This window comes from Muntiacus reevesi, chromosome 9, assembly GCF_963930625.1.
Source record: "Muntiacus reevesi chromosome 9, mMunRee1.1, whole genome shotgun sequence".
Classification (NCBI taxonomy): Eukaryota; Metazoa; Chordata; class Mammalia; order Artiodactyla; family Cervidae; genus Muntiacus; species Muntiacus reevesi.
The window spans coordinates 12169306-12181928 of NC_089257.1; the positions used below are offsets into that span (position 1 = coordinate 12169306).

Sequence of the window (12623 nt, forward strand, 5' to 3'; positions counted from 1 at the left end):
GATGTCAGAAAGAAACTATTTTTATTCAATCACTTGTGTGTTTTAAAGCGATTTAGTATGAGAGCAGCGAGTAGAATGCAGTGACACATTAACCAGTTAACCTGATGGTTTTATGAATTACATGGATTCGAGAAGCAAGTGAACACACACATTGACAGCTGATTCTCCAGTGAGCAGCAGGGACACTTTACTCACTGCTTGGTCACTGTCTCCTGATCAGCTGCTAGGAAATGAAGCATCCCCCAAAATAAATATGAGAGCATATGTCACTCTCCTTTAAGACACATCGTTGGCTCACAATGTTTTTATTATTTTGGAGTAAATGAATTGTAATTTTATGTTTAAATTTGTTCTATGAGGTGTCACCATGAAGAATACCACTGAAGTTACTCTATTTGTACTGAAAGGTCTCACAGATAATCCTGAAATACAACTTATCTTATTCTTCCTGTTTCTAGCCATTTATCTCTTTACTTTGATAGGAAATTTAGGACTGGTGGTATTGGTCATTGGGCATTCCCGTCTCCACAACCCCATGTACTATTTTCTGAGTGTGCTATCATCTATCGATGCCTGCTATTCTTCAGTAATTACACCAAAAATGCTAGCAGATTTTATGTCAAAAAACAAAACCATTTTGTTGCCTGAGTGTGCAGCACAGATGTTTCTTGCTGTTACTTCCGGGACCACAGAGTGCTTCCTCTTGGCTGCGATGGCGTATGACCGCTGTGTGGCCATCTACCACCCCCTCCGGTATTCAGCCAGCATGGGACCCAGGGTCTATGTGTCCCTCATCATTGCTTCCTGTGTTGGGGGCGTCTTGCATGCTTCTGTACACACCGTGGCTACTTTCAGCCTCTCCTTCTGTGCCTCCAATGAAATCAGACATGTCTTCTGTGACATCCCTCCCCTCCTGACTATTTCTTGCTCTGACACTCACACAAACCAGCTTCTGCTCTTCTCCTTCGTGGGCTCCATTGAGATAGTCACTGTCCTGAGTGTCCTGGTCTCCTATGGTTTCATCCTGTTGGCCATTCTGAGGATGCCATTTGCTGAAGGGAGAAGGAAAGTCTTTTCTACATGTGGCTCTCACCTAACTGGAGTGTCCATTTACCACGGAACCATCCTCTTCATGTACCTGAGACCAAGTTCCAGCTATGCCTTGGACCATGACATGGTAGTGTAACTGTTTTACAGCGTTGTGATTCCCATGCTAAATCCCATCATCTATAGTTTAAGGAACAAAGATGTAAAAGAGGCAATGAAGAGAATGTTCTGGAAAATTTGATCTTGCTGTAAAGCATATTTTCACAGTAAAAATTAAAGTTAAAAAAAATTGAGGTAAGGTTCTTCTATGTCTCAATATCAAGAAGATACGCTGAAAATATTTTTACATTATGAATGCATTTCTTTTCTCCCTGGATGTTTTAAAACAAAGATTGCAACTAACCCTCTACATATACTATATTTATATTCAGAAAAAAACCCATTTGCTATCATCCTTGTGCTTCTCAGTATGTTCCTACCAATATGTGTATATATGTATGTAGAAGCTGTGCTGACTGACAGAACGCTAGCACGGCCAAGGACATATGTATATATAATCTTTATTTTATAATGCTGTTTATTATTTTATCTCCATATAACTTGGATATATAGACTCTGATTTGCAACTATAAATAGTAGTATAATTATAAACGACTAGCTTTATCAAATACTAATTGATCAATAGTAAAACCGTAGCTCAAATGACCTCGTAACCTGGAGTCACTGGTATCTGACTTGGCCTCCATTCTTAGATTTATACATTGTCAGTCATCTAATCCCAGTCTGTGGTTTTGGAACCATAGATAACATATTCAAATTCCTGGTGTTACTACTACTATGCTGATTTGAGGAAGCAGTTCCTCCTTATTTTAAATTCTTTCAAAGCACAAGCATTATATCCACCTTTTATTTCTCACAGATAATAAAGCCTATTCATTAACACTTACAGAGGTCATACTTACATTCAAAAATGACAAAAGAAAACACGTGAGTGAGAATGTAACAGGTTGATTCAAAGGAAATTTAGCTTTTACATTGCTAAATTTTATCTTAAATTAGTGCATCCTATAAGATAAATCCACTGTTTAACATGAATAATGGAAATGTAGTGTCTTTCATGATTTTTCTGCATATTTATATATGTGTGCGTGTTTCTTACAAATATTTTTGAAAGGTGAGATTCTGTGATCCAGTGATGGCGTGGTCTTACAGTTTTGTCTGTTTGACCAAGATATGTTTATTATGTAACATACAGAAGATTTAGGAAATTAAAAAAACAAAAAACCTCTTGTACAATAAATAATAAGCTTCAAATGAGATATCAAGTTGCAAAATATCACAATGGAAATTGTGAAATAGAAAAGAATTAAACAATCTTAACAATGTTATGTGTGTGTGTGGTCAGTTGTTTCTGACTCTTTGTGACAACAAGGACTCTAGCCAATCAGGCTGCTCTGTCCATTGGATTTCCCAGAAAGAATTCTGGAGTGAATTGCCATTTCCTACTCTTGGGGATCTTCCAGACCCACGGATGAAACCCACATTTCCTGTATCTCCTTCATTGGCAGATACATTCTTTACCACTGAATCACCTGGGAAACCCAACATTCTTATAGGACTACTGAATCAATGGGGAGGTTAGCAGAGCTACAAACAAATGAAGGTATTGTTAACTCTGCATGGTGCAGACAGTGTCATTGGTCATGTGACAGACAAGATTCAAAGGACACCAGAGGAAGCAACAACATAATATTCAAGAATTTATATCATTGTAAAGAGTGACTTCATGGTAAAAAATCTTTGGAACTTCGTTTCTATGGTCCACAATTTATCTGTTATTTTATTAATTTTAGAGCCAATAATATACCATAACTTTATTAATTTTAGGATTAAGTCGATGAAGAAAGAACAGTTGTGCCCTGCACTAAAGTAGTGAATATTCTAGAAAATGATATGCAAGTTATCTCTGTTTCTTTATCAAAGTCAAAATCATTTTAATAATCATATTACTGTAAAACTATGGGCCTTGGAACAAAAATCCCATACTTTATTTCAGAATTTCAGGATTGATATTGTGTACATTCATTCCTTCACTTACTCACCATTCATCTCTTTCAGTCAGTCAGTTAGCAAGTAACTTTTGAACATCTTGGGGCTTATTTTAGAAGTTATTAATAAAAAGGCAATTTATTTAGACATACTGTATATCACACAATATTTGCAAGGAACTTGCAAAAGGAGAAAGGGCAAAGGATAAAGGGAAAAATATATCCAAATGAATTCAGATTTCCAGAGAACAGCATGATAAGAAAGACTTCTTAAGAGAGCAATATAAAGAAATAGAGGAAAATAATAGAATGGGAAAGACTGGAGATCTCTTCAAGAAAACTGGAGATACTAATGGAATATTTCATGCAAACATGGGCACAGCGAAGGACAGAAACGTCAAGGACCTAACAGAAGTAGAAGAGATCAAGAAGAGGTGGCAAGAATACACAGAACATTATACAAAAAAAAGTTCTTAATGAGCCACATAACCACAACAGTGTGCTCATTCACCTAGAGCTAGACACCCTGGAGTATGAAGTCAAGTGGGCCTTAGGTAGCATTACTACAAACAAAGTCAGTGGAGGTGATGGGATTCCAGTTGAGCTAATTCAAACCCTAAAAACTGATGCTGTTAAAGTGCTAAACTCAACATGCCTGCAAATATGGAAAACTCGGCAGTGGTCACAGGGCTGGAAAAGGGCAGTTTTCATTCTAATACCAAAGAAAGGCAATGCCAAAAAATGCTCAAGCTACAAAGCATTTAATCTCATTTCACATGCTACCAAGTTCAATTCAGTTCATTTCAGTCACTCAGTCGTGTCTGACTCTTTGCGACCCCAAGAATCACAGCACGCCAGGCCTCCCTGTCCATCACAAACTCCCGGAGTTTACTCAAACTCATGCCCATCGAGTTGGTGATGCCATCCAGCCATCTCATCCTCTGGTGTCCCCTTCTCCTCCTGCCCTCAATCCCTCCCAGCATCAGGGTTTTTTCCAACGAGTCAACTCTTCACATGAGGTGCCCAAAGTATTGGAGTTTCAGCTTCAACATCAGTCCTTCCAATGAACACCCAGGACTTATCTCCTTTAGGATGGACTGGTTGGATCTCCTTGCAGTCCAAGGGACTCTCAAGAGTCTTCTCCAACACCATAGTTCAAAAGTATCAATTTTTCAGCACTCAGCTTTCTTTACAGTCCAACTCTCACATCCATACATGATCACTGGAAAAACCATAGCCTTGACCAGATGGACCTTTGTTGGCAAAGTAATGTCTCTGCTTTTTATATGCTATCTAGTTTGGTCATAGCTTTCCTTCCAAGGAGTGAGCATCTTTTAATTTCATGGCCGCAATCACCATCTGCAATGATTTTGGAGCCCAAAAAATAAAGTCTGACACTGTTTCCACTGTCTCCCCATCTATTTCCCATGAGGTGATGGGACCAGATGCCATGATCTTAGTTTTCTGAATGTTAAGCTTTAAGCTAACTTTTTCACTCTCCTCTTTCACTTTCATCAAGAGGCTTTTTAGTTCCTCTTCACTTTCTGCCATAAGGATGGTGTCATCTGCATATCTGAGGTTATTGATATTTCTCCCGGCAGTTTTGATTCCAGCTTGTGCTTCTTCCAGCCCAGCGTTTCTCATGATGTACTCTGCATATAAGTTATATAAGCAGGGTGACAATATACAGCCTTGACGTACTCCTTTTCCTATTTGGAACCAGTCTGCTGTTCCATGTCCAGCTCTAACTGTTGCTTCCTGACCTGCATACAGGTTTCTCAAGAGGCAGATCAGGTGGTCTGGTATTCCCATCTCCTTCAGAATTTTCCACAGTTTATTGTGATCCACAAAGTCAAGGGATTTGGCATAGTCAATAAAGCAGAAAATGGGCTCAATAAAGGACAGAAATGGTAAAGATCTAACAGAAGCAGAAGATATTAAGAAGAGGTGGCAAGAATACACAGAAGAACTGTACACAAAAGATCTTCACAACCCAGATAACCACAGTGGTGTGATCACTCACCTAGAGCCAGACATACTGGAATGTGAAGTCAAGTGGGCCTTAGAAAGCATCACTATGAACAAAGCTAGTGGATGTGATGGAATCCCAGTTGAGCTATTTCAAATCCTGAAAGATGCTACCAAGGTAATGCTCAAAATCCTTCAAGTTAGGTTTCAGCAGTGCGTGAATCAAAAACGTCCAGATATACAACCTGGATATGGAAAAGGCAGAGGGACCAGAGTTCAGCTTACCAAACGTCTGTTGGATTATAGAAAAAGCAAGAGAATTAAAAACAAATCTACTTCTGTTTCATTGACTTTGCTAAAGTCTTTGACTATATGGATTACAACAAACTGTGGTAAATTCTTTTAAAAAGTGAATTGCTCAGTTGTGTCAGACTCTTTGCCCCCTATGGACTGTACCCTGCAAAACTCTTCTCTCCATGGGATTTTCTAGGTAAGAATACTGGTAAGAGTTGCTATTTCCTTCTCCAGGGGATCTTCCCAACCCAGGGATCAAACCCGTGTCTCCTGCACTGCAGAAAAATCTTTACCCCATGAGCCATCAGGAAAATTCTTAAAGAGGTGGGAATACCAGTCAATCTTACTTTCTGCCTGAGAAATCTGTATGCAGTCAAGAAACATTTAGAAATGGACATGGAAGACTGGACTACTTCAAATATGAGAAAGGAGTATTAAGGTTTTATATTGTCACCCTGCTTATTTAAGTTACATGTAGAGTGCATCATTCTAAATGCAGGGCTGGATAACTCACAAGCTGCAATAAAGATGGCAGGGAGTAATTTCAACAACCTCAGGTATGCAGATGATACCATTCTAATGACAAAAACCAGCAGGAACTAAAGAGGTTGAAAGAGGAGAGTGAAAAAGCTGGCTTAAAATGCAACATTCAAAAAACTAAGTTGATGGCATCTGGTCCCATGAGTTTACTCGCTCAGTTGTGTCTGACTCTGTGACCCCACGGATTGCAGCTTGCTAGGCCTCCCTGTCCATCACAAACTCCCGGAGTTTACTCAAACTCGTGTCCCTTGAGTCAGTGATGCCATCCAACCATCTCATCCTCTGTTGACCCCTTCTCCCCCTACCTTCAATCTTTCCCAGCATCAGGGTCTTTTCAAATGAGTCAATTCTTAGCATCAGGTGGCCAAAGTATGGGAGTTTCAGCTTTAGTATCAGTCCTTCCAATGAATATTCAGGACTGATTTCCTTTAGGATGGACTGGTTGGATCTCCTTGCAGTCCAAGGAACTCTCAAGAGTCTTCTCCAACACCACAGTTCAAAAGCATCACTTCTTTGGTACTCAGCTTTCTTTGTAGTCCAACTCTCACATCCATACATGACCACTGGAAAAACCATAGCCTTGAGTAGATGGACCTTTGTTAACAAAGTAATGTCTCTGCTTTGTAATATTCTGTATAGGTCAGTCATAACTTTTCTTCAAAGGAATAAACATCTTTTAATTTCATGGCTGAAGTCACCATCTGCAGTGATTTTGGAGCCCCAAAAAATAACGTCTGTCACTGTTTTCACTGTTTTCTCATCTATTTGCCATGAAGTAATGAGACTAGATGCCATGATCTTAGTTTTCTGAATATTGAGTTTTAAGCCAACTTTTTCACTCTCCTTTTTCACTTTCATCAAGAGACTCTTTAGTTATTGTTCACTTTCTGTCCTAGGGTGCTGTCATCTGCATATCTGAGGTTATTGATATTTCTCCCAGCAATCTTGATTCCAGCTTGTGCTTCATCCAGTCCAGCATTTCTCATGATGTACTCTGCATATAAGTTAAATAAGCAGGGTGACAATATACAGCCTTGACGTACTCCTTTCCTGATTTGGAACCAGTCTGTTGTTCCATGTACAGTTCTAACTGTTGCTTCCTTACCTGCATACAGGTTTCTCAGGAGGCAGGTCAGATGGTCTGGTATTCCCATCTCATTATGAAATTTCCACAGTTTGATGTTATCCACACTACCAAAGGTTTTGACATATTCAATAAAGCAGAAATAGATATTTTTTTCTGAAGGTTTCTTGCTTTTTTTTTCCCTCACTAAGCAGAAATCAGCAATATAGATAGCTCCAGGGAACTGCACTCATGTGATTAAATTCATTCTAATGAGGATCTCAGACCGTCCAGTCCTCCAGATTCCTCTTTTCTGGGTGTTTCTGATCATCTATGGAATGACCATGGCAGGGAAACTGGGAATCGTCATCCTCACCAGAGGTGGACTCTCAGCATCAAACTCCCATGTACTTTTTCCTTTGGCACTTGGCTATCATCAGTTTTGGAAGTTCTTCTGTCAATTGCCCCTAAAATGTTGGTTAAACTCTTGGTTACAAAGAAAATCATATCTTACTATGCATGTGCAGCCCAGTTAAGTGGATTCTTAGATTCTGTTGTGGCTGAGATTTTCATGCTGGCTGCCAAGACCTATGACCACCTTCTCCATCTCTTGGAGGTTTCTCCAGGGATCTGCCTTCTCCTGGTGTCTCTTATACATGTCTGCAGTCTGACCACAGCACTGACGATTTTTCCTGTGTGTTTACCGTGTCGTATTGTTCATCCATGTGCTCAACCAATTTTATTGTGATTATGTCCCTTTGTTGTTGCTGCTGCTGCTGCTAAGTCTCTTCAGTCGTGTCCAACTCTGTGTGACCCCATAGATGGCAGCCCACCAGGCTCCCCCATCCCTGGGATTCTCCAGGCAAGAACGCTGGAGTGGGTTGCCATTTCTTTCTCCAATGCATTAAAGCGAAAAGTGAAAGTGAAGTTGCTCAGTCGTGTCCGATTCTTTGCGACCCAGTGGACTGCAGCCTACCAGGCTCATCCGTCCATTGGAGTGTCCAGGCAAGAGTACTGGAGTGGGTTGCCATTGCCTTCTCTAGGGAATCTTCCTGACCCAGGGATCAAGCCCACATCTCTAGTGTCTCCTGCATTGGCAGGCTAATTCCTTACCATAGCACGATGTGAGAAGCCATAATTCTATGTACTTCTTCTATATGTACATACTATGTACATACTTCTATATGTAGTCCGTTATTTATAAATTTAACAGATGCATAACTGTATCTATTTTGTCTTGTTTGTGGCTTGTTTTTTCCCCTACATTTGTGTTTATTTTTCTTTAAAACTCAAATTTTAAAGCATAAAATTTATTTTTGTGATAGCGAATTATGTTTAAGAATCTCTTCAATGCCAAATGATCCACACACACATACACACACACTATTCAACAACATATCTGCATAGTTTGGATATGCAACTATAACTAATATCAGTGAGCATGGTTTAGTTTTGATACTTAGTAGAAGAAACCATATGAACAGCAGTGAGGAGAGTATCCCAATCAGGAGAAATAAGAGCAGAGGTATTGCATAGGAATAAATATAATAACAGCTTACCTGATGGCTCAAACGGTGAAGAACCTGCCTGCAATGCAGGAGAGCCAGGTTTGATGCTCAGGTCAGGAAGTTCCCATGAAGTAGGAAATGGCAACCCATTCCAGAATTCTTGCCTAGAGAATTCCATGGACAGAGGAGCTTGGCAGGCTATAGTCCATGTGGTCGCAAAGAGATGGAGATGACTGAGCTACTAGCACTTTCAAATACAGGTAATATAGGTAAGAGGGTTCTGCACAAGAACTGTTGAATTATAATTTAAACTTAATCCCAATTCAGAAAAGTGTCATTAGGTTGGACTCTAAATCTCAAAAGATTGTCTTGGATTTAAAAATAAGGATGTTCCTTTAATCAGAGAATGACTTTTTGTGAAATTGTGATTAAATTAATAAATACAAATGAGCGAAAGCAGGAAAGGAGAACACGGCATCTTAAAGTTATCTCTGAAGGACACATGTCCTCACAATGAAAATGAGTTCTATTGGAAACAAGGATTAAACTTGCATGTAGGAGAGACCCTTCTGTAATGAGGTTCTTGGGCCTGAGCAAGAGAAGTGGGGGTTTCTGCAGAGGCATATCAGAATTGAAATGGTCCAAGGAAAAGAGAGCTAAAATCTGAGTCAGCACCAGACCTGTAATCAAATCGATAAAGGTGGTTTGGGACTCAGTTGTGGAAAGAGCCAAGTACACAGGCCAGTTATACATTTCTCTCTGAATTGTGTTTGTCTTTTCTCATTTTTTAATTTAAGTGTGATCTTGATAAATGTCAATGCCTGGACTTTATTTTCTTTGAGAAATTAAAGATTTGTTTAGCACTCAAGCTCTGAATGGAATAACAAAAAATGGAAGAAATGCATCCTAACAAATAAGCATGGTAGTTAACACCAGGAATTTGAACACGTTTTCTACGGTCTCCAAACCACAGACCGGGATTAGATAGCTGCCAATGAATAAACCTAAGGATAGATCAGAATGCTTTGAAATAAATTCAGATACCTATGACTCCATGGTATGGGATCTTATGAACTATGGGTTTGCTATTAGTTGGCATTTGATCAAGCTAGTTAGATATAATGTTAACAATTGTGAATACTGGGGACTTGTCAGGGAATGTTTAACAGTAGGATTCCTGTGTGCTGTTTTCCGTCTCTCAGGAGCCCTCTGCTCCTAATCAGTTCCTGGTAACAGAAAGGAGTTGAGCTGCGCACTGCTCCCAGGACTGAGGTCATGAGATGGAATGCATGCGTTGATCTCCTTCATTAGCTTTTCCATATGTCAAAGCAATCATTTATGACCCTCTTCCTTTTATATGGATTGTCTTCTGGCTTTATGACCTCTATTACTCCTTGTTTCCTTGGCAACTTGTAAGTCTGGTCTTTTGATCTTTATCTTTGCTGAAGAAGTTACCTTGTAAACAGTATACATACTCACACAGAGTTGACTAAAGCACCTTTGCTCCATCAGAGACTTGGGTCCCCATGTCATTCTTTATCTTTTTCTCTCTTTATCTCTTTCTCTCTCACCCTCTGGCTAATTCTCAGGAGCGTGGAAGTCTGCCAAGCTCACTTTCCTGCCCGGACTTTCAAGACCTCTTCGAGAGGATGCCCTGTGCCTACATGGGTGGTACAAGCCCTCTCCTAGGGCTCTATTGGTTCTCTGCGTAACCCAGGGAATAGTAGCCTCTTTCTTTCACTTTCTTATCGTCGACTCTAGACCACCAGGTTCTGGTCCATTAAAGGACCACAACAAGGACTATATACATTCAAGTTATATCAAGATGAAAGAGGAAAAGAATGCATAATATGCTAAAGAAAAGTTACATCTACATATGCCTGTGTGTGTTTGTGTTATATCAATCAGCATGTTTTTACGTACAAACATGTATAGGTGTGTGTGCATGTGTGTGTGTATGTGAGTGTGTATGTGGACACCTCTATCAATAGGATAATACTAAGGTGCAAATGGATGATACAATTTTTCTGCATATAAAAATAACATAGATAGAAGGTTAGCTATGATGTTTATATTAAAATATCCAAGAAGAAAAGAAATGCATTAATAAGGTAAAACAAAACAATTTCATCATATCTTCTTGGTATTATAGTACATAACATCACTCTCAATATTGTTAGTTAATTTCTACTGTGAAAATGTACTTTACTGATAAACCATTTTTTTGCAAACACTCTCTTCATCGCCTCTTTTACATCTTTGTTCCTTAAACTATAGATCATGGGATTCAGCATTGGAATTACAATGCTATAAATTATAGACACAATCATATCATGATCTGTGGCATAATTGGAACTTGGCCTCACATACATGAAGAGAACTGTACCATGACAAATGGACACTCCAGTTAAGTGAGAACCACATGTAGAAAACACTTTCCTTCTCCCTACAGCAGACGGCATCCTCAGAACGGCCAACAGAATTAAACCATAGGAGATCAGGACACTCAGGACAGTGACTATCTCAATGGAGCCCACTAAATAGAAGAGCAGAAGCTGGTTTGTGTGAGTGTCAGAGCAAGAAATAGCCAGGAGGGGAGGGATGTCACAGAAGACATGTCTGATTTCATTGGAGGCACAGAAGGAGAGGCTGAAAGTAGCCACGGTGTGTACAGAAGCATGCAAGACGCCAGCAACATAGGAAGCAATGATGAGGGATGCATAGACCCTGGGTCCCATGCTGGCTGAATACCGGAGGGGGTGGTAGATGGCCACGCAGCGGTCATACGCCATCGCAGCCAAGAGGAAGCACTCTGTGGTCCCGAAAGTGACAGCAAGAAATATCTGTGCTGCACACTCAAGGAAGGAAATGGCTTTGTTCTTTGACACAAGATCTACTAACATTTTGGGGGTGACTACTGAAGAATAGCAGGCATCCACAGATGATAGCACACTCAGAAAATAGTACATGGGGCTGTGGAGCCGGCAATCCCCAATGACTAATACAATCAGTCCTAAATTTCCAATCAGCGTGAAGAGGTAAATTGCTAGAAACAAGAAGAATAAGATGATTTGCAGTTCAAGATTGTCTGTGAAGCCTTTCAGTAAAAACGATGCTACTTCGGTGACATTCTTCATCCTGATACCTCATGGAACAAACGCAAAGATTTTTCAAAGCTTGCAATTCATTTCCTACCATAAGAGTGAATGACATTGTGACTCAATGGAATGTGATTTGGGTCCTCATATTTATTTTTTGCCAGAGTATAATTTCCCGGTTGTAGATCAGAACATGGTGACAAGACAGAGGGTCAAGCATTCATGCCACTCACTGAAGATTCAAATGGGAAAATATGTGTATTCATCACTCATGGGCTGAATTCATGCCGTCTAAATCCAGTAGATAAACCAGCTAGTTTACCACTGATTCTCTTAGTTGTTTCCATATTAAGCTAGCCTAAAACTCCAAATCATTGGCTAAAGTCAATTCCTTCTCCCACACAGTAACATGGCCTAGTGTATCCGTGTGCAGATACCTGGGATAGGATATGAGCTTTCTAGCTACTTTCAGTAACTGTGTAAAATGATTTGTTATAATTTATCTATAGAAAGAAGTCATTAAAACTGATTTTAAAAAGTGGGGTAAATCAAAATTGATTTACAAAAATTGTAACATAAAGTACACTAATAAAAATGAATATTCAAAATGATGTTAAATAGATAATGCTAAATTAGACTGGTCCTACAGAGTAGCAGCCTCTCAGACTGTAATATTTTATGAGCTATTCCCAAATTCTTTCTAACTCTTTTAGCCCTTCTTAGGTGTATCCAAAAGAAAAATGAAGATATTTTTAAGGTGATAAGCCATGATTAAATTATTATATGACAACATATTTCATTCAAATGTATTTCTCCATTATTTTGCATTACATTGTGTTTTTATTTTAGTAAATAATCAGTTATATTTATTACTTTTGGATATCTAAAGTCTTTGATTTTCAACTGTCTAAAGACCTGTGTTGAAAATGTAAATAATTTTTCTGAGAAAAATACAAAACAAAACTGTCTTTCCCAAATTATTATACTTGTTTTGATATTGGTTACTGTGGATCCAGTGAATTGTCAACTAGACAAGCTGAGTCACAATTAAAGTCAC

At 39.2% G+C, this 12623-nt stretch overlaps 2 protein-coding genes across 2 annotated transcripts; one reads left to right on the top strand and one right to left on the bottom strand.

The window, feature by feature from the left end:
- The first annotated feature begins 367 nt into the window (after positions 1–367).
- On the top strand, positions 368–1186 carry LOC136175131 (olfactory receptor 5T2-like). Its single transcript, XM_065945440.1, has one exon. It carries the CDS (start codon positions 368–370, stop codon positions 1184–1186), a length of 819 nt encoding a protein of 272 aa, XP_065801512.1.
- A 9462-nt stretch (positions 1187–10648) lies between these two features.
- On the bottom strand, positions 10649–11724 carry LOC136175642 (olfactory receptor 5T2-like). Its single transcript, XM_065945892.1, has one exon. It carries the CDS (start codon positions 11603–11605, stop codon positions 10649–10651), a length of 957 nt encoding a protein of 318 aa, XP_065801964.1. The 5' UTR covers positions 11606–11724.
- Positions 11725–12623: the final 899 nt, after the last annotated feature.